The following is a 22,153-nucleotide window of genomic DNA, read 5'->3' as shown; positions in this document are numbered from 1 at the left end:
CGCCCTTCCGATTCCGGAAGGCAACCTAAGCGCGTCATGCACTCTGGACGGGGACCTGGTCTTGGATGAAGAGTGTGTGTGGCTCGTGGAGAGACTAGATCTGGGATGAAGACAGCGGAGGTGACTGGGAACCGACCCCCCCCAAAAAAAAACCTAAGATAAAAGGGTGTTGATGGATCGGAAACTTCATTTACGTAAGAATGTTGACTCTTCCTAAGAAAAAAACAAAACAAAACAAAAAACCAACTTGGGTAACATTTCCCTTCATGCCTCTGACCACATGGTCCCAGACAGTATGGCCACCTTTAGCTTCCGGAGCACCAGATCAAAGTGACGTCAACCTGACAGTACCCTGCCGGAGAAATCCAGCCTCCGCTAGGGCGGTTCTGAGCCCAGGGGCCGCGGGGGTTACGTAATTTTCCCAGCAGCCTTGCCTCGCCTCGCGCGGATGTCCTTAAGGCCTCGCCCCGCCCCACCGCGCTGCGCGCAGGCGCAGACCAGCCGTACGCAATCTACGTAACGGACGGCTGAAGCTACGTGAAGAGTAGGGGTTCGGGGACTGAGCTACCTGTTCTGGGCTTTTCAGTGACATCGCAGCCCCGCAGACGTCTCTGCTCCCTGAAGACAGATCAGACAAAGGCAGGCTGGGTGGAGGTGGTGGCCTCAGGAGGCCCGGGCCGGGTTGCAACCTCGGGTGCAGGTAGGTAGCGGGCCATGACATGCCAGTTGGTGTGTACAGCCTAGGCCGAGCGGTGACTAAGTTTCTTGACCGCAGAGCCAGGTACTGTTTCTCACCTGACCAACCCTTTAATTCTGGTCGGTAGTGACATGCACCAAAACTCGCAACTTACCTTTACTAAATTAAAAAAAAAAAAAAGATTAAACCTCTGTCCATTTTTCCCCCCTGGTCATTATCTGTTGGGCTTTAGCAGGGTTTGGAGTCATATTAGTGGCTTTGAGCAAATTCCAACTTGTAAGACAAAATCTGAAAATTCTTGGTGTGTAGTGGGGGAAAATGGAGCATAGACACTAGATCTACCTACTAGGAGGTAGGACTAGCTAGACACGAGAGGTTTCACAGAAGCAACCCCTTCCAGGGTCGACCTTAGCCGAAGGTTTCTAACATGCAACTTTGTAGCCAACAATGTGTCATTTTTAGGAACCTCATCGTTTTGATTGATGCCATAAAGAGCCGCAAGGACAAGCAATGATTGCTACATTTACTGGTTTCTTTCTTTCTTTTTGTTTGTTTGTTTGTTTTTGTTTTTTTTGTTTTGTTTTTTTTTTTTTTTGAGACAGTTTCTCTGTGTAGCCTTGGCTGTCCTGGAATCACTTTGTAGACCAGGCTGGCCTCGAACGCACCTGCCTCTGCCTTCCGAGTGCTAGGATTAAAGGCGTGCGCCACCACGCCCGGCCATTTACTGGTTTTTAAAGTCTGGAGGCAGTGCCGAGAAACTACTGAGGGAACCTGCTAGAGATACTCAAGACTTCTGCCTGGCCTGGATTCTCGTGGCTTCTGCTTCAGAAGTCCTAGAGGCTGGGTGACATGGCAGAGGGTTGTGCATTTGGGAAATGGTTTGACAGGCGCAGCGGATTCCTATTAGAAGGAAAGCCAGTGCACAACTGAGTTAGATGTTTTTAACCTAACTAACGTTAAGGGAGTCTGGTTATATAAATTACATTAGAAATACCTCTGTTGCCAGACGTGGAGGTGCACACCTTTAGTCCCAGCATTCGGAGACAGAGGCAGGCAGATCTCTGAGTTTGAGGACAGCCTGGTCCAGGGAAGCCAAGGCTACACAGAGAAACCTTATCTCCAAAAACTGAAAAGTGGACGACACTCTTTGTTGTTGAGACAATGTCTCACTCTCGCAGGCTGATTTAAAACTCACTGTGTAGGACAGGGCAGGGAAAGCCAATGGAACTCGTAACTCAGGCTCCATGGTGCTGGGATTACAGAATTGAGCCACTGTACCATGTAAATCTATCTTTCTTTCTTTTTTAAATATAGGGGCTCACTATGTAGCCCTGGCTGGTCTTGAATTGGGACATCTGCCTGCCTCTGACTCCTGGTTACTGGGATTTTAAAGGCAAGGACCTTGTCCCACCAGCCCTCGGAGTTTTTGAGACAGGTTCTCACAAAGCTTGGATAGACTTCAAACTCACTATGTAAGGGTAGATGGCCTTGAACTTTGATCCCACTGCCTCAGCCTCCCTAGTGTTGGGATTACAGGAGTGTACCACCCATGGTGCTACTATCAACCCAGGCACTCTACCAACTTGAATTTACATACCCAGTTTCCCTTGTAACATTTAAAAAATTACATTCATTTATTTATTTGGATCAGAAAGCAGGGTGGGGGGGGGGAAGGGGTAATACTGTGTGCATGGAGAGGTCAGAAGACAACTTATAAACTTGGTTCTGTCTTCCACTATGCCCAAGGGTTAAACGCAGGTCCTTAGGCCTGTTGGTAAGTGCCTTTACCCACTGGGCTGTCCCGTCAGCCCAGCCCTTTTGTAACAATTTTTAATAAACAAGAAAATATGGTTTGGATATTATATCCATAGTTTGATCATCAGTAATAGCCTCACACATCCATTAGTACCACCCTGTCAGGAATAATACTCTCAAGTGGATCTATCCTTTAGGCTGAATTTCTATGCATTAAAAATAGATGTTTTGTTTTTGTTTTTTAGTTTTTTGAGTCAGGGCTTTTCTGTGTAGCCTTGGCTGTCCTGGACTCGCTTTGTAGATCAGGCTGGCCTCCAACTCACAACGATCCGCCTGCCTCTGCCTCCCTGAGTGCTGGGATTAAAGGCCTGTGCCACCATGGCGGCTGATTGTTTTGTTTTTAATTAAGGGTCAGCCTACAGGTTGGTCTAGCCTTGAGCTCAGTATAGCCAAGGCTGGCCTCCTTCCGCCTCCCAGCACTGGCATTACAAGCACGTACCACCATACCTAGCTGGTTTGTAGATTACTGACAATTTACAAAATGTGGTAATCATATGCGGCACACTGTCTCTCACCGCTTATTTTTAAGGTGCCATGAAAGCCTTCTGTGCTGTCTGTGCTGTCCTTTTGGTGCTCGGGAGAGTCTCTGAAGCCAAGTTTGACGATTTCGAGGATGAAGAAGACATGGTAGAATACGATGACAATGACTTTGCTGAGTTTGAGGATGTCATGGAAGATTCTGTCACGGAATCGCCTCAGCGAGTGATAACCACAGAGGATGATGAAGATGAGACCACTGTGGAGTTAGAAGGACAGGATGAAAACCAGGAAGGAGATTTTGAAGATGCAGACACGCAGGTAGGGTTTTTGTTTTTAAGAGTGATTTATTTTCGTGTGTATGAGTGTTGCCTGCATATAAGTGTACTATGTGTGCACTCCTGGTGCCCCCTTGAAGGCCTGAAGAGGGTGCCGGGTCCTTTGGAACTGAGCAGCCATGTGGATTCTGGGAACCAAATCCTGGCCCTTTGCAAAGAGCAACAAGTGCTTTAATTTATGATATGCCTCTTTAACTCCTCCAAGTAGGGTGCTTATTGTCAATCTATTGGGAAATTTGGGAGGATGGAAAATTATTAGTGGTTTCCTCAAACAAACAAAAGAACCAAATATAATGGAGACTTTTGCTCTCTGATGTCTTCATGTTTGTTCTAGTTTATTCTCCCTGCTCCCCCCACCCCCTCCCCCCCAGTCTCTTTCTCTCTCAAGATAAAGTCTCTCTGCAGTTCTGGCTGTCCTGGACTTGGCTTTGTAGGCCAGGCTAGCCTCAAACTGCCCCCCTAGTGCTGGTCTGCGCCACCACAACCCAGCTAAACTCTTCTAAATACTTTGTGGTGTGTTCCTACCTCATACCTTGCTAAAGCATTGTGCTTTCTATAGTTACTGTAGTAAAGATGCAAACTGAGGCTGGGTGTGGTGATGCACGCCTTTAATTCTAGCACTTGGGAGGCAGAGGCAGGCGGATCTTTGTGAGTTCAAAGCCAGCCTGGCCTACAAAGCAAGTCTAGTACAGCCAAGGCAACACAGAAAAACCTGTCTAAACAAACAAACAAATCCAAACTGAGGATTAGGAATATACGAATGAGACTTTAGGACTTTGGGCTTTAAAGTAAGTGGTATCATTCTTTTAGTGTTTTAAAGTTTTTGTCTCATCTTGGAAGTTTATAACATTAAGGTATTTATTTATGCTGTATAGTATCTCTTTTTTTGTTGTTGTTTTTTTGTTTTTAAGAAAAGATCTCACTGTTTTTGTTTTTGCCATGTTTACTATGCATGTACATTGAAGAATTAAATTAATTAACATATTCAGCACAGTGTTTTATGTGTAGTGAGAAGTGATGAGAAAACAAGAACAAGGTTTATTTTATTAGAAAATTTTCTTCCTATCTTTTTTTTTTTTTTAAGATTTATTATGTATATAGTGTTCTGCCTACATGCCAGAAGAGGACACCAGATCTCATAGATGATTGTAAGCCACCTTGTGGTTACTGGGAATTGAACCTAGGACCTCTGGGAGAGCAGCCAGTGCTCTTAACCACTGAGCCATCCCTCCAGCCTTTTTTTTTTTTTAAAGGCAGCGTCTCACTATATAACCCTGGCTATCCTGGAACTTGCTATGTAGACCAGAATGGCCTCAAAATCACAGAGATCTACCTGCCTCCTAAGTTCTGGGATTAAGTGCACTTGCCACCATGCCCAGCTCTCTTACCAAATTTCAAATATGAAATGCATTATTAAATATCATTAGCGTGTATGTTAGTTTTCTGAAACTTATACCTCAAAGTTTGGTATTTAGCTAAATCATTTTATATCTATGTTCTGTACTTGTTGCTTGCTAGTTATGTTTTCCTATACAAATGTTACCCACAAAATGAGACACAACGCTGGCACCATTTGTAGACATGTCTGTTTTGTTTTTGTAGGATGGAGATACTGAAAGTGAGCCGTATGATGATGAGGAATTTGAGGGTTATGAAGACAAACCAGATACCTCTTCTAGCAAAAGTAAAGATCCAATAACAATTGTTGATGTAAGTACATAAGACTCTAAATTCCAAACTAAGCAATAGATCATTAATACCATAACTGTGGTCCATGACATACAGTGGGTGTTGGGATTCTAGTGCATTCTAAAAACGGGCTTAACATGAATTCTGATAAGCATCATTGTTATGAAGCAACTCTCATGTTGTAGTGTAGCCCTCCTCCTTTTACTTGGTTCAAGTAGTAGGAAGTGGGTGGCTGGGCATACTTCAGAGAGTGACTCAGCAAGCTTGATATATTTGGTTGTCTTTACATTTTCTTTTTTGTTGTTGTTGTTGTTGTTGTTTTTTGAGAAAGGGTTTCTTGGTGTAGCAGCTCTGGCTTTGTGGCCCAAGATGGCTTCCTGCTCACAGAGGTGCACCGCCTCTAGCTCCCACGTGCTGGGATTACAGGCATGCACCACCATGCTCAGCTATACATTTCTTTAAAAATAATATATTTATTTTTGTTTTATATGCATAAGTGTTTTGCCAGCATGTATGTCTATGTGAGGGTGTCAGATCTCGGAGTTACAGACAGTTGTAAACTGCCATGTGGGTGCTGGGCATTGAATCCGGGACCTCCGGAAGAGCAGTCAGTGCTCTTAACCATGGAACCATCTCTACAGTCTTGCTATACGTTTTCTTAAAGAATCTTTAAAAAGCTGGCCTGGAGCTAGCAAAATAAAAACCTGGCATAGAAGATCAAAATGGAAGTATTTTTCAAAGTATAACTTTTTTTTTTTTAAAGATTTTATATGTAGGAGTGTTTTCCTGCATGTGTGTTAAGTGTGCCCATTTGTGCCTTGTGCTCTTGGAGGCCAGGGACATTTTTCATCCATTACTTAGCCAACACTGACTGAGATTTTTCCTTGTTAAGGTCCCTGCACACCTTCAGAACAGTTGGGAGAGTTATTACCTAGAAATTTTGATGGTGACTGGGCTGCTGGCCTATATCATGAACTACATCATTGGGAAGAGTAAGAACAGCCGGCTCGCTCAGGCCTGGTTTAACTCTCACAGAGAGCTTTTGGAGAGCAACTTTACCTTAGTGGGTAAGTTAAGTCAATGTGTGTCCATCGACCTGCCTGCAGACAGTTTATCCCCTCTGCAGCAATATCTAAATGCTTTCATGGAAGGCTAACTATAATGCATTTGTTTTTTCCAACGGTCCCATTTTGTTGGGTTTTATATATAAGTAAATTAAATATATAAGCTCTCGTTTACCATTAGTCAGCAGTATAATTGCTAAATAGCTTTAGATATAGTCAGTATAAAAACAAGATGTTAAAATGCAGGTTAAAACAAGAAACTTTGCCATTTTAGGTAGTTGGATAAAATAATTTGTTTGATTTTTAGAAATGGGAAATCCCTTACAATTTGTTCAAGTCTTGGATGCTTTGATTTTCTTTTTTTTTTTTTTTTTTTTTTTTTTTTTTTTTTTTTTTTTTTTTGGTTTTTTGAGACAGGGTTTCTCTGTGTAGCCTTGGCCATCATGGACTCGCTTTGTAGACCAGGCTGGCCTCGAACTCACAGCGATCCGCCTGCCTCTGCCTCCCGAGTGCTGGGATTAAAGGCGTGCGCCACCACGCCCGGCTGGATGCTTTGATTTTCATCCCATAGATGCGACATACACCAGTCTATAGAGTGGGTAGCTCACTTAGCATTTAGCTCTCGTTAGTGAGACGCTCCTGTCCATTTTACTCTTCACACACATTGTAGAATATATTTTACATCCATTGTTTTGGTTGTTTTAATTTTTTTAGTTGTTTTTAAATTTAATTTGCTATTTATTGGTAGTGGGCAGGAATGCTTGTGACAGATAGCGTAAGCAGGGAAAACAACTTGAGGGAGTCAGTTCTCTCTTCCCACGTGTGGGTCCCAGGATTCAGGTCTTAGATTTGGCAGCCAATGCCTTCACCACCTGAGCCATCTTGCTGGTCCATTGTGTAATCCTGACCAGCGTGGAACTTGCTTTGTAGGTCAAGCTTGCCTCAAATTCATGGAGATACTCCTGTCTCTGCCTGCCTAGTATGGGAATTAAAGGCATGCACCACCAAGTTGGGCCTCAAATATTCTTTCTTTTCTTCTTCCTCCTCCTCCTCTTCTTTTTCCTCCTTTTTGTCACACGTTATTTTTTTAGTTGCTATTTGTTGCAACATGCTAATTGGATATAGTTTCTGTTTTTTCTAAGAAGGAAACTTGTGTTAAAACCTATCTAAAGGGTTAAATTACAACCAGGTTACTGGACTATATTAAACTATTCCTATTACCAGCCCATGCTCTCTTCCCTGTTCCAGAGTTTTATGGGGTGTTTTTTGATCAGGGAACTTGGGGTAGTGGTGGGGGGAAGCTTTCTTTGGCTCATTGCCCTCCCTCTTCTTCATGCCAGAATCCCTAACTTTTTTATGGAGACAATAAAGAGTTTTAAGAGTAAAAGGAAGCCCCACCTGTACTAGCCTGTGCAGCAACCTTCAGCGCCCAGCACACCTAGCCTAGCAGATGACAAGAACCTGTCTGTATCTCTGTCGCCTGCCCGCCCACCGCCCTGGTGCCTGGTGTGCCCCGGGAGCAGGGGCAGGTCCCATTCTCTCTGCTCTCTGCATAACGTCACAGAAACGAATGGATAGCAACATAAAATGGTGGAACAGTGGAAATCAGTAATTTTACACAGGAAACTTTGGGAGCTTGCTGTAGTCTGCCTGAAGTTGGTATAACATTGAAATAAAATAATGATTTTGGTGATTTGAAATATGTGGAAACTGCCGTTGAACTCTACTCTGTCAGAAGTAATTGGAATTAATGAAGCTTATTCAGAAAATCCAGTCTTATACAAACCTTGTTCTGAAGATGTTTGGCTGAGAGATGACACTGAGTATGTCTTCAAAACTAGATGACTTAAAGTTGATGAAGCAGATGACAAATGTATCCATCAAACCTATTGAGGCATGCAGCCTGTAAAATAATGCCGAAGTAAAAGCAACAGTGCCGATCCTTTAATCCCTTTCAAAGGAGGTTCTGTGAGAGCAGAGCATTGCTCCCCTAAAGTGCTCCAAAATGCAGTGAGTCAGATTCAGTGCTTTCCCTCCTAGGGGATGATGGAACTAACAAAGAAGCCACAAGCACAGGGAAGTTGAATCAGGAGAATGAGCACATCTATAACCTGTGGTGTTCTGGTCGGGTGTGCTGTGAGGGCATGCTCATCCAGCTGCGGGTAAGTAGGGGCTCATGCTCCAACATGGATCCTCCCTGCCTTTTTTTTTTTTTGGTAGATGTGATTACTAATCTAAATTCAGTGCTTCATTCATCCTTGTTTGATTTAAAATAATAATATATAATAATAAATACTATATTTCTACTGGTTGACAAATGAAGCGTTTGAGTCCCCGCCAAGGCTCTTCTGTAAGTGTAAGCTGCAAGGTAATGACTAATTCCTCTCCTTTTTTTCAGTTCCTTAAGAGGCAAGACTTGCTTAATGTCCTGGCCCGAATGATGAGGCCAGTGAGCGACCAAGTGGTAAGTGCTCCTGCTGGTGTTCTTGGGACCAGTCGAATTATTTTCTTAGCTATTCCATTCCTGCTTGGATTGTGTTTGGAACTCCTGGCAGTCGGTGTCCATGCCAGAAAATTTGATGCTTTTTTGCCTAAGCAGATCATGGTCTTTTGTGTTGTCAGCTGTTGGGCGGCCTCCACGTGGTTCTGCAGAGAAGGAGATATCTCTCACCACGTATAACAGCTGGCTCAGCCTTGCTAGAGAGAACAGTTGTCTGCGCTGTGTGCCCTAGAATCCAGCTCTCCTTGTGAATACTTTTATTTTTTAAAACTTATCTATCTGTGTAAATGTGGGCATGTGCATACCAGGGCACATGTGTGGAGGTCAGAGGACAACTTTTGGGGGTCAATTCCCTCCTTACATCTTGGGGTCTGGGTAGTAAAATTCAGGCCATCAGTCTCGCATAGCAAGCAGCACGTTCTGAGCCATCTCTCCATCCCTGTGAGAAACATTGGGTTTTGTCTCAAAGTTCATTTTGCTTGTCTTAGGGTTTGTTTCTTTGTTTTTATTTTTGTTTTCTCTTTCTCTCTTTTTTTTGTTTTTGTTTTTGTTTTTGTTTTTAGGCAGGGTTTCCTGGCTTCCCTGGAAGTCCCTCTGTAGACCAGGCTGGCTTCAAACTCACAGTGACCCACCTGCCTCTGCCTCCCCAGTGCTGGGGTAAATGACTGCCACCACTGCTTGTCATTTTTTTATCAAATATTTTTACTTCAAATGATGGATTTTGGTTGAAAGAGGTCACATCACAATCTAGGTATTGAGTGTATTGTCTTTCGTTTATTTATTTATTTTAAAGATTTACTTATTTTATGTATATATGTACATTGTCTTCATGCATACCAGAAGAGGGCACCAGATTGTATTATAGATGGTTGTGAGCCACCACGTGGTTGCTGGGAATTGAACTCAGGGCCTCTGGAAGAACTCGTAACGGCTGGGCTCTTAACCACTGAGCCATCTTTCCAACCCCCATCTTTCATTTAGTAAGTTAACATTATTCTACAAACTGTGTTCCCTGTCAAAAATGTTCCCTGCCTCTCTGCCGAGGAGAGATACCCTCAGACAGGATTGTTATTATTTGCTTTTATTTTTTTTCCTAGAGTCTATTAAAAATCCTGCTTATTGCTTTTATAATTTCTTGTAATACAGAAGAAGAGGAAAAAAATATTTTAATTCAGCTACCATTTACCAGGTCTTTCCCTTCATTAGAACCCTGGGACCCCCTTTTTGAAAAGTATTTTTAAATTTTATGCATGTGTGTTGCCTGCATGTATGTCTGTGTCCTACATGTGTGTCCAAAGAGGTCGGAAAAGAGTGTTGGACCTCGTGGAACTAGAGTTACAGGGGGTTATGAGCTACTGTGCTGAGTGCTGAACCTGTGTCCTCTGCAAGAGCAGCAAGTGCTCTTAACCATGAAGCCATCTGTCTCTAGTACCACATTTCCCTTCCACATACTAAGAATTTGGCCCAACCATTAAGAATTACAATTAGTACAACTAGAAACATGTTTTCCCATAGCCTACATTTTAGGTTTATAATATTGTCTGTCCCTGTGCAGAATACTAAGAATTATTTACTTGTGTAAGAATGTTTTTACACTGACTGGTTCTTAGATTTTCTAAATACCAGCTGCGATCCAACAAGTCAGTTCTGATAATTAGCTTCAGGCCCCACAGGTTGAAAGGTTCAGGCCCCCAGTGTCCCTGCTTCTGAAGGCGTTGCAAACCCAGACCATCCAGACCATAGACACCTATGAATCGAGGGTTCTCACCTCCTCCCCTCCAGGTTTATTAGAATGACTCACAGAATTCAAGGGAAACCTTTGCTTACACTTCCTAACTTACTCAGGACACACTCAGCAGTAGCCAGTGATGGCAAGTGGCTTTAATCTTAGGACTGAAGAATCAGGCAGGTGGGGCTCTGTGTGTTCCAGGACAAGCTGCTTTACATGGCGAGCTCCAGTCTGCCCAGAGCTACAAAGCAAGACACTGTGGGAAAAGGGAAGGAGTTGTGTGCAGCTTCCTTATTTTTTCCAACCATCCCATCTTTTAGTAAATTCACAGTTGACAGGTGCGGAAGCTTTGGGACGTGGTTCAAGGGCTTCTGTAGAGCAGGGCTCCATATTCTCCCCCCAGCGTTTGCTTCCTCTCGCGATCAGCCCCGGTCTACGGAGGCTTTACGTTAGTACAAACTCAGGCCGACAGGCAGGGATTCCTGGTAAATACCAACACAGACTAAAGGACTTAGCTCTGTGCCAGGAATCTGAGACAAAACCCAGATATAATTTGTATGTCACACTGTCCAGTTGGATCCTATTTCCTGCTGACTTTTTTACTTGACCACTTAGTATGAACCTATATTGGTGTTGTGTTTCTTCATAACAAATTGCCACAGAACTGAACAGCTTAAAACAGCACCATTCAGAGCCAGGCACGGTGGCACATGGCTGCATCCCAATACTCGGGGGCAGAGGCAGAGGTAGGCGGAAATCTGAGTTCGAGGGCAAGCCTGGTCTACAAAGTGAGTCCAGGACAGCCAGGGCTATTACATAGAGAGACCCTATCTCAAAAACCTAAAAAACAAAACACAAAAACTTCAGTGTCATTTGGGAGTGTAGAAATGGCTCAGAAATTGAGAGCACTGACTGCTCTTCCAGAGTACCCAGGTTTGATTCCCAGAACCAACACCAGGCTCATAACCGTCTGTTCTAGGGAGTCCAGTACTCTCTTCTAGTCTCTGAGGTGCTGCCCACACACAGTACACAGATATGCACGCAGGCAAACACCATATACATAGGATAGAAATAGTCTTCTTCTATTTATCTGAAACAGTCTCACTGTGTAGATACAGCCTCAAACTCACAGAAATCTTCCTGCATCTGCCTCCTGAGTGCTGGGATTAAAGGCATATATTTCCGTGCCTGTAATATATTCCCGTGCCCGTAAGGGGCGGGGTGGGGAGGGGTTGTTTTTTTTGAGACTGTCTCAAAAACAAAGACTGAAGGAGAAAAACAAAACAAAGAAAGCCAGCACCATTTATTATCTTACAGTGTCGGTGCCTGAGTGATCCAGTGTAGCTTATCTGGATCTGGATCCTCTCCTTAGGTCCACAAGGCTAGAAATAGTGTGAGCAAGACTTGCGTTTCCTTCTTTATAGGCTCATTCAGGTTTTTGTATGTTTCTTGTATGTATAGGTCCTTATTTTCTTGTGACTGCCAACTGGGAATTGCTCAGGTCCTGGAGGGCCTCATAACCCATCCCTCTTCCTTGATGTTTCCTCTTCAGCTGTGGCCCAGTTACTTTTATTTTATTTTACTTTGTTTGTTTGTTTGTTTTGAGACAGGATTTCTCTGTGTAGCCTTGGCTGTCCTGGACTCACTTTTATAGACCAAGCTGGCATCAAACTCTCAGAGATCCACCTGCCTCAGCCTCCTGAGTGCTGGGATTAAAGGCTTACCGCCACCACGCCCAGCAGCCCAGTTACTTTTAATAACTTGCCGGATTATGTGTTATACCCAAGATGGTGCCCTTTTTGTTAATTGAAATCAACTAATTAGGAATCTTCTGCCATTATATCCATGAACCCTGCTCAAATGGAAAATCTATATAGGAGAAGGCTAAATTCTTTGGGGCTATTTAGAAATCTACCCACTATAGAACCCAACAAGTGAGTCTTGTTTTTTTTTCTCTTTTTAAAGCAAATAAAAGTTACCATGAATGATGAGGACATGGACACGTATGTGTTTGCTGTGGGCACTCGCAAAGCTTTGGTGCGGCTGCAGAAAGAGATGCAGGACCTGGTATGTCGCGCTGCTCTAATGTAAGCGTTTGTCGAAACTGCCTCATTACACAAGGAAGTTCGGCTTTATAGGACAGCACAGTTCTTCTGTCTCTCAGATGTTAAGTCCCACTTCAAAACAGGTTCTGCATTCCTAGCATTTTGGGAAAAACTGTATAATAAAATAACCATGTTTCATGTTTTCAATTTCTTCTTCCAGAGTGAATTTTGTAGTGATAAACCTAAGTCTGGAGCGAAGTATGGACTGCCAGACTCTTTGGCCATTCTGTCAGAAATGGGAGAGGTCACAGAGGGGATGATGGATACAAAGGTAAACACTGGAAAGGCCATGTGCAGCCGTGCATGGCGGTCATGGCAGCTGCTCTAGAGGCTGAGGCAAGAGCATCATGAGTCCCCGCCCAGGCTGGGTTGTACAGCGAGAGACTGTCTTCAAAAAGTAAATAATTAAAAATCAATACTGGGCTAGGCGGCGGTGGCGCACGCCTTTAATCCCAGCACTCGGGAGGCAGAGGCAGGCAGATCTCTGTGAGTTCAAGGCCAGCCTGGTCTACAAAGAGTTCCAGGACAGCCAAGGCTACACAGAAACCCTGTCTCAAAAAACAAACAAATCAATACTGTTTTATTTTATCCTTTGAAACAACAGGTAAATAAAATAAGCTGTGACTATAGATGATTCATGACAAACGTTTTCTGTGATGTTTATAGTCATAACTGATGTGGGTCAACTGGGTGAACACAGCTGTTGACTGTACTAGAAACAGTAGCACAACACCCGCATTCTAATGAGGCGCGTCTGCTCTGCTGTTGAGACGGTGGGTGGGTCTCCCTCAGCTGGGCCCTCTTGTGCTGTGCATTAGCTGCGATTGACAGTCCTCCTTCATACTGGTAGATAGCGGGCTGTCAGTCCAGGGGACTGCTCAGCAAGCAGTGTCCCTGAACTCCACCTTGAGGGATATGACTCCCTCTTCTGCCTTCCCAAGGTGCACAGCACGCATGTGCACACACACTCACATTCACACACTAAAATAAAAAATTCTCTCTAAAGAACTAATGACTTTTAATCTAAGCTTTCAAGACTCTTGTTTTTTAAGATAGAGTCTCACTGTGTATCCCTGGCTGGCCTGGAGCTCAAAGTGATCTGCCTGCCTCTATCCCCCAAATGCTAAAATTAAAGGTGTGTACCACCACTCTAAGCCAACTTTCAAGTTTGTTTGTTTGCTTAGTTTGTTTATTTATTTTTAGGATTATAGCTTTAGTCCTTTGATGGTGTCCTTTAGTCACTCTTGAGATTTAGTTTGTATAAGTAAGGATGGGCACACAAGGGTGGGCACTTGTGACCCTGTAATGGCAGAGGCCAAGGCTGCGGGGTGGCTGGCTGCTGAGAACCATTTCTTTTAAGAGGAAGGGAAAGGCTTCATTAGATAACTCCCCCTGCCCTTTTTTTTTTTTTTAAGATAAAAGTATTAAAAATAAAAGAAAAAAGTGTTTTAGTCTAAGTGACATTTTGTAAAAGTAAGGATTAAAAGGTGAATATCTATGAAAACTTGGAAATGCACCAAACTCTAGATAATATTCTTTTTTTCTTTCTTTTCAGATGGTTCACTTTCTAACACACTATGCTGACAAGATTGAATCTGTTCATTTTTCAGACCAGTTCTCTGGTCCAAAGATTATGCAAGAGTACGTATGAAAGAAAATATTAAAATTCATTTTCCATATTAGTTTTTTGTTGGAACACCACAAGGTACCTCTGCAGTTCCTTACCAAGTGAGACGGGGATGCTGATAATGAGTGCCCTCCTACCAAGTGCATCATGGGAAGTGACTGGAGCATGTTTGTATCACTTACTTGGGGAGGCTCAGAAAGAAGGCTGGTGCTAAGAAATTGCAGCTGGTACACCCTGTGCCATCTTTAATTTGTGATCTTTGACTTTGATTGCAAATGTATGTATTTTATATTTACTCCCTTTCTCTCTTCACTTCTTGAATAACTGGGTGTGTCGTTAGATGACAGTACCTATAGTTTCTGGTTTTATAGCAGTATTGTTCAGGTGTACATGCTTCAGCGTTTGGGCTTGGGTTTGTTCATTGAATTTTCAGGCGGTTTCTGGGAAGCTTAACTAAATGTGCTTCTGATAGGGAGCTGGATCTGACCTGACTTGTTAGTCTCAGGCTACTCTCATAGGCTATGGGGCTGAGTACAGTTAAAAGCCATTCTGGACCAGGTGTAGTGGCACAGGCATTGGGTCTCAGCTTTCAGAGGCAGGAACAGAGAGATCTCCCATTCCAGCCTGGTTTATATTGTGAGGTTTAGGTCAGTCAGTGACACAGTGAGACTCTACCAGCCACACACATTCTAGGAACTGTGGGTTCTTTTCCCAGTGCCAGAATAAGAGTAGCAGCAACAAAAGTGTACTCTAGATTTTAGTTGCCTGTGGAGATTGTTCGGGTTCTTATGCTTCTAGATGATACTGTGTCCTTGCCTTGCTAAAATTTGGTCACAGCACCAGGGACAAAGTATTACATTGTAGCTTTTGTTAAGCCTTTTGTTGGGAGTGGGGCAGAAGTAGATTGTTTGATAGTCAAAATTTGTAATGACTGTGACAGAACAAGTTTATAAACAGTGCTTGCTCCAAATCCATGAAGGACTGTTGGTTGGCTAACCACCACTCTACCTAACCCTCAGGATGCTTGCTTCTCTTACATAAAGTGACATAGTATTTGCATGTAGCACACATAGCCTTTTCCACAGGCAACAATCTTTAGACTCTTGTTATACCTGAAACAATGGAAGTGCTGTTAAGTAATTGTTACACTGTATACCTCAACTTTTAGAGTATAATGACCAACAAAAACCAGTGAAAATTGGGGGTTGGAGAGGTGACTCAGTGGGTAAGAGTGTATTGCTCATGCAGAAAACCCAGGCCCAGGAATTGGTTCCCAGCTCCTGAGTGGAGGCTAAAAACCACTCTAACTCCAGACAGTGCGCGCGCTCACACACACACACACAGCCCAAACACTCAGACATAAAAATAAATAAAAATTTAGAAATTAGCCGGACGTGGTGGCGCACGCCTTTAATCCCAGCACTCGGGAGGCAGAGGCAGGTGGATCTCTGTGAGTTTGAGGCCAGCCTGGTCTACAAAGTGAGTCCAGGATGGCCAAGGCTACACAGAGAAACCCTGTCTCGAAAAAAAAAAATTAGAAATTAAAAAGCATAAGCAAAAGTATTTAAAATATGGTCTCATACTTAAATATAGGTACATTTCTGGCTCCCTGGGTGAGAGGGACTATATCTTGCCCACTAGAAACATCACTGGAGGGGTTCAAATTAGCACCAAGTGGTCAAGATGATCCACGAGCTCCTTCAGGCGCCAGTGACGGGAGGTACACAGTGCATGCAGTGCTGTTTGCAGGTATTTGCCCAACTCAGACAGATGAGTGGCTCACATACACGCAAAGTGCCTTTCTGCCGTTCTCTTTAAACAGACTTCTCTTTCATGACAGGGAAGGTCAGCCTTTAAAGCTGCCCGACACTAAGAGGACACTACTGTTTACACTTAATGGTAAGTGTTCTGGGTCCTGTCTGTTTAATTCTTTGTTTTCTCTGAAATTTTTAATTTTTTTTTAAGTTTTTATTTATTTATTTGTGTGTGTGTGTGTGTGTGTGTGTGTGTGTGTGTGTGTGTGTGTGTCTGGTTTTTTGAGACAAGGTTTCACTGTGTAGCCTTGGCTGTCTTGGACTATTTTTGTAGACCAGCCTGGCCTCAAACTCATAGCAATTCACCTGCCTCTGCCTCCCAAGTGCTGGGATTAAAGCTAAGTATGATGATGCCTGGCTTGATTTTTTTTTTTTTTTTTTTTTAGTGTTCTGTATTGCATATGTGCCTGCAGGCCAGAAGAGGGCATTGGGTATGCGCCACCATGTGGTTGCTGGGAATTGAACTCAGGACCTTTGGAAGAACAGCCAGTGTTCTTAACCTCTTGAGCCATCTCTCCAGCCCCATCTCTGAAATGTTTTTGAGATTGTTTTTCCTTCTAAAATAATAACTCTTTGCTTGCTTATTTTGTTTGTTTTTTTGTTTTGTTTTGTTTTGTTTTGCTTTTCAAGACAGGGTTTCTCTGTGTAGCCTTGGTTATCCTGGACTCACTTTGTAGACCAGGCTGGCCTTTAACTCACAGAGATCTATCTGCCTCTGCCTCCTGAGTGCTGGGATTGAAGGTGTGTTCCACCACGCCCAGCCTCTGAAATAATAACCTTAAAACTGAAGTATTGTTGACCTCATTTTTCCTTATTGATTTCTGGGTTCCTCCTCCAAGGAGCTAGTCTATTAGCATTTAGAAAGAAAGACTGTGGCCAGGGATGGCGCCGCACACCTTTAATCCCAGCCTGGTCTACAAAGCGAGTCCAGGACAGCCAACACTACACAGAGAACCCTGTCTCAAAAAACAAAACAAACAAACAAAAAAGAAAGAACGAAAGAAAGAAGGAAGGATTGCCAATTCAGAAGAACTAATGGCGCTGTTGCTTGTGTTTTCCAGTGCCTGGCTCAGGTAACACGTACCCAAAGGATATGGAGGCTCTGTTACCCCTGATGAACATGGTGATTTATTCTATCGATAAAGCCAAAAAGTTCCGACTCAACAGAGAAGTAAGTCCCTAGGCCTTTCTTACAAACTGGCACCTTTTACTGTTGGCTCCCCCGACCCCATGGGCAGCAGCTGTCAGCGACTGCAGTGACCAAGTCTTTACTAGTTGACTTGAAAATGCCAAAGGGAGTAGTTTTACCAAAGAGTGCTAAGTGGGGTTTTCTCCTGTGGGATGGAAATGGGCTTCCAATGAAGACTTTGTTTCCTGGGGAAGGGTAAGCAAAAAGCAGACAAGAACCGTGCTCGAGTGGAAGAGAACTTTTTGAAGCTAACACACGTGCAGAGACAGGAGGCTGCACAGTCTCGGCGTGAAGAGAAGAAAAGAGCCGAGAAGGAGCGCATCATGAACGAGGAGGACCCTGAGAAGCAGCGCCGGCTGGAGGTGAGGCCCCTGAGGCGAGGCGCTGGCTGCTGTTCCCAGTGTAATCATCTCCCCTTCCTTTTCCTCCCCCCAAGCCTCCCATGTGCCTAGCTTCTCCCCACAGCTCTCGTCCAAATTCATGGCCTCCTTGTCTTTGTTGCTGCCGCTGTGTGCTGTGTGTGTTACTTGCGTGCACGTGTCCTGGGCTGACCATTTGGTATTGGGTAACCAGCTGCTGAGCTCTGCCCTGGAAGACTGTTCTGCTCTCAGCTTTCCTTACTTGCCTATAGCTCCTTGGTTGAGGTTTTGTGAGAGTCCCCAAAGCGGTCCTGTGTTGAGTGGTCCAGATGCCTGTTTGTACCATACTGTCGTCTGTGGTAGTCCTGTGCAGAAATGTGCACACGCTAAAAGCTTGATAGTTTTCAATGTCTGGGATACGTTGTCACTTGACAGCACTGTATTCCATACTAAGTTGAGTTTGTGCACCTGGAAAATGACTGAATTACCCTCTTTTCCCAATGCAGTCCCATTTCAGACCAAACAATTAGAAAGAAATGGGGAATTTGTTTGGTTTGGTTTGGTTTGTTTAGAGACAGGGTTTCTCGTGTAGTCTTTGCTGTCGGAACTCGCTTTGTAGATAAAGCTGGCTTTGAGCTCATAGAGATCCTCCTGCTTCTGCCTCCTGAGTACTGGGATTACAGGTGTGCACCACTGCACCCGGCTGAAATCAGAAAATTTTTTTAAAGATTTATTTATTATGTATACAGTGCTCTGCCTCCATGTAACACCTACAGTCCAGAAGAGGGCATCAAATCACGTTATAGATGGTTGTGAGCCACCATGTGGTTGTTGGGAATTGAACTCAGGACCTCTGGGAAAACAGTCATTGCTCTTAACCCCTGACCCATCTCTCCAGTGCCCTAATTTCTGGCTTTTATGAAAAGTTTTGTTTTGTTTTGTTTTGTTTTTTAAAGATTTGTGTTGCCAGTAGTGGTGGCTCATGCCTTTAATCCCAGTAGCTGGGAGGCAGAGGCAGGCAGATTTTTAAAAGTTTGAGGCCATTCTGGTCTAAAGAGTGAGTTCCAGGAAGGCCAGGGCTACATAGAGAAACCCTGTCTCAAAAAACAAACAAACAAAACACAGGGGGTTTTTTTTGTTTTTTTGGGTTTTTTTTTCGAGACAGGGTCTCTCTTTATTAGCCTTGGCTGTCCTGGACTCACTTTGTAGACCAGGCTGGCCTCAAACTCACAGCGATCTGCCTGCCTCTGCCTCCCGAGTGCTGGGATTAAAGGCGTGTGCCACCACTGGCCAAAACAATGATTTATTTGTATGCTTTGCGTACATCTATGTGTACATGGGCACCATTTTCTGGTGCTGGTGGGAGCCAGAGGTGGCATTGGATCCTCAGGAATTGGAGTTAGAGATGGTTATGAGCTACCATATGGGTGCTGGGAACCAAACCTAGGTCCTCTGCAAGAGTAGCAGGTGTCTTAACCACTGAGCCATTTCTCCAGCCTGATTTTAGTTTTAATAATATGTCTGCTTATGGATATATGCATAAGAAATGCCCAAAGAGGGTGTGAATTCCCTTAAAGCTGGAGCTGGAGTTATAGGAAGTTGTGCACTAACCTGGTGTGGGTGCTAGGAGCCAAATTCAGTCCCCCAGGAGAGTCCCAAGTACTTTTAAACATTAAGCCATTTCTTTAGCCCCATGCCTGGTCTTAATAGCACTTTCTAGGTTAGCAATGGCTAAATAATGAGAATGTTACCTTTTAAGGAAGAGTGGGTGTTGAATTAACGGTCAATGTGGGTAACTTAGTAAGACCTGTCTCAAAGAAAAGAAAAACACACAATGCAGAACCATTGAGTATAGTGGTATTTCTAAGATTTAATGCCAAGTATGGTGGCACATGCCTTTGATCTCAGCACTTGTGAGGCAGAGGCAGGCAGACCACTGTGAGTTCAATGCCAGCCTGGTCTACAAAGCGAGTCCAGGACAGCCAGAGTTACACAGAGAAATCCTGTCTTGAAAACAAAAACAAACAAACGTAATTATCTTTGACATGTTTCATCAACATATGAATTGGCAATGTTTTTGTTTTGTCTTTGAAAACAATGTCTCATAGCACAGATTGGCCTGGAACTAACTATGAAGCCAAGGATGGCCTCAAAGTGCAATCCTCCTGCCTCAGGCTTCCAAATGCTGGGATTGGTGTATGATCATGCCTGGCTTGCAATTATTCTTATAAGTATCTTCAAGAATGTTCTCTGTGTTGTTTGCAAGACCAGGACTTTGAATAAAAGGCCAGGCCTAGTGATGCACACCTTTAATTCCAGCACCCAGGAGATAGAGGCAGGCGGACCCTGTCAAACTTCCCTCTACCCCCACTCCCAAAAAGGGTTTTGTGTGATAATATGGGTGAGTAGAGGGGCCCGTGGATATCAGAAGCATCAGGTCTCTCAGAGCTGGGGTTAAAGGCAGTTGTGAGCCACCTGGCGTGTGCTTTGAACAGAACTTGGGTCTTCCACAAGAGCCTCGTGAGCTCTAACTACCAAGCCGGTTCTCCAGTCCCTGCGCCTTTTCAGTGAGTGCTCGGAGCTTAATTTGGATCTTTCTCTCCCCGTTCCTGTTTCACAGGAAGCTGCTCTGAGGAGAGAACAAAAGAAGTTGGAGAAGAAACAAATGAAAATGAAACAAATCAAAGTGAAAGCCATGTAACTTCGCCCTTCGCCCCAGAGGTCTGCGTCCACAGGAAACGGGAAAAGCACGAGTCCGTTTCTCCCTTCAAGTTCGAGTACTTCTGGTGACTGAGAAATCCTTATTTGATCCTCTCCTCTTTTCTTGGAGTTCTGCAGAGGTTGTGGACACATTGGAAGGGCTCTTTCATTTATCTCCTTCCAGATGATCAAATTATTTTGATTATTTTATAAGAGGAATGGTTATAAAGTATGTGTAGTTTTAAAATATTTTTAAATTATAACATGAATCATCAGTGCTTTACTTTGGTGTTCGAAGAGCGATCATGCAATTTCTAGATAGGTTGTTGCTTTTTGTTTAAACTGCGAGATTAGAAAACTATGGAGACTGACTCTAAACCAAGATTCCAAGAGTAACTATTGGAAACTGCACAATACACATTGCTTGTTTTTTTTCTGTGTCCACATTAAACTTGTGGGGGGAAAGAATCTAGAACACTGTATGTGATGATGAATTTCAGAGACTTAGGACGTAGCCCAGTGAATATTTTGTATGTGGGTGGTGCTGGTGACAGTATTGTAGGAGGAGACCTAGGTGTTAGGGCACTGTAAGTTCATGGAAGGTTCTAGAGGTAGGTCGTACAGGCGCAGTTTCTCCTTGAGTGCTGAATTGGAAGTCATTGTGTGTTTATTTTTCCTGAGTAAAAAATGCATGACAACATGAACTGCTTCACCTAGCTCCAGCAGCCGCGGGCAGATCGCTGGTCTCTGTGAGGTCACAATGGTTTTCTTGGTTGCTGCAGCCCCGATGAGTGTTCTCGGGGAAGCTGTTCTCTGTCGTACGGACGAGTGCACTTTGGCCTCTCCGTCTGCTTTTCTCTTGTCCACAAGGCTGGTATGTACTTTCTTGTAACAGATAACCATTGATATGCACAAGTATGCTTTTCAAAAGCGAGCTTTCTTAGGTGATTCCGAGTTTGGTCTGCCTCATGAGGGGAGAGCCCTCTGCATAAGCATTTGGCTTGTTGAGATCTCTGCATTTTATAAATGCTTCCTACTGAGAAAGCATTTTTAACTCACTGCTTGTACCAGGTAATTTTTGTTTGGGATGGGAAAGGGTTGTTAGGGTTTTTTTGCTGGGGGCGGCGGGCAGTGGGTTTTTGTTGATGTTCTGTGTTCTGACACAGAAACGATGAGTTGCGGTGAAAACAGTGTGTGCTGTTGCCTTGTGAATTATATGGGGTTTTTCATGTGGCTTTGTCTAGGTTAACAGACATGTATGTACTGGGATATACAAGTGTAATGCTTTTTAACAGTTCACAAGTTTAAGTTATTAAAAATAACACAAAATCGAATCCTTTGAGGCCATATGATTCTAGACTTAACATTATTTTACAAATCTTTAAAATACATTTTAGAATCAAAACTTATGTGCTTAATTATCTTTTGAGTAATACAAGCTTTCTTAAAGTCCCGTACATTCGGACCGTGGCAGCTAATTTTGTAATTTAAGCATTCATATGAACTACCTATGACATGTATTAAACTGATTGACAAAATCTGAGCGTGCCGCCTTGACTTTTTGGAGCTGTCCTATGAGAACATGTGTACCCAAAGGGAAGCTTTTTTTATTAAAAGTTAGCACTAAAATGGTTCTCCTTCAAAAGCATCAGCCTTGAATATTCCTTTATAGTTACCACTTAATACTTTTGGAGTATTTTATATTCTAAAGTCCTGATAGTTCTGTTTCAGAAAGCGTCTTACTATATATAGGCCAAGTGGCCATAGTCAAACTCATGAATTCTCTTGCCTCAGCCTCCTGAGTGCTGGGAATACTGCACACACCACTGTACCGTTGTTTTTTGTTTGTTTCATTTTTTTTTTTTGTTTGTTTGTTTTTTGTAATTACTTTTTGTTTATTTAAAGATTTATTATATATGCAGTGCTCTGGCTGCATGTACACATGCAGGCCAGAAGAGGGCACCAGATCTCATTATAGGTGGTTATGAGTCACCATGTGGTTGCTGGGAATTGAACTCAGGACTTCTGGAATAGCAGTCAGTGCTCTTAA

At 43.4% G+C, this 22,153-nt stretch overlaps 1 protein-coding gene across 1 annotated transcript; it reads left to right on the top strand.

Annotated features, from left to right (window-relative positions):
• The first annotated feature begins 483 nt into the window (after positions 1 to 483).
• Ccdc47 (coiled-coil domain containing 47) lies at positions 484 to 21,235 on the top strand. Its single transcript, XM_051158890.1, has 13 exons — positions 484 to 700; positions 3,042 to 3,310; positions 4,930 to 5,037; positions 5,909 to 6,083; positions 8,121 to 8,242; positions 8,479 to 8,544; positions 12,275 to 12,376; positions 12,575 to 12,685; positions 13,970 to 14,055; positions 15,882 to 15,940; positions 16,917 to 17,026; positions 17,239 to 17,406; positions 20,024 to 21,235. The coding sequence occupies exons 2-13, from the start codon at positions 3,047 to 3,049 to the stop codon at positions 20,102 to 20,104; spliced, it is 1,452 nt and encodes a 483-aa protein (XP_051014847.1). The 5' UTR covers positions 484 to 700; positions 3,042 to 3,046; the 3' UTR covers positions 20,105 to 21,235.
• The last annotated feature ends 918 nt before the right edge of the window (positions 21,236 to 22,153 follow it).

The sequence above is a fragment of the Acomys russatus genome, chromosome 16 (genome assembly GCF_903995435.1).
Source record: "Acomys russatus chromosome 16, mAcoRus1.1, whole genome shotgun sequence".
Lineage (NCBI taxonomy): Eukaryota > Metazoa > Chordata > Mammalia > Rodentia > Muridae > Acomys > Acomys russatus.
The sequence above is the reverse complement of the archived record's forward strand: the minus strand, read 5'-3'. Positions and strand labels throughout refer to the sequence as shown.

Coding starts and splice junctions, on each gene's coding strand:
- Ccdc47 (XM_051158890.1), top strand. CDS start 3,047: ATGAAAGCCTTCTGTGCTGTCTGTGCTGTCCTTTTGGTGCTCGGGAGA. Junction 6,084..8,120: donor GAGCAACTTTACCTTAGTGG/GTAAGTTAAGTC, acceptor TTTCCCTCCTAG/GGGATGATGGAACTAACAAA. Junction 17,027..17,238: donor AGTTCCGACTCAACAGAGAA/GTAAGTCCCTAG, acceptor TTCCTGGGGAAG/GGTAAGCAAAAAGCAGACAA.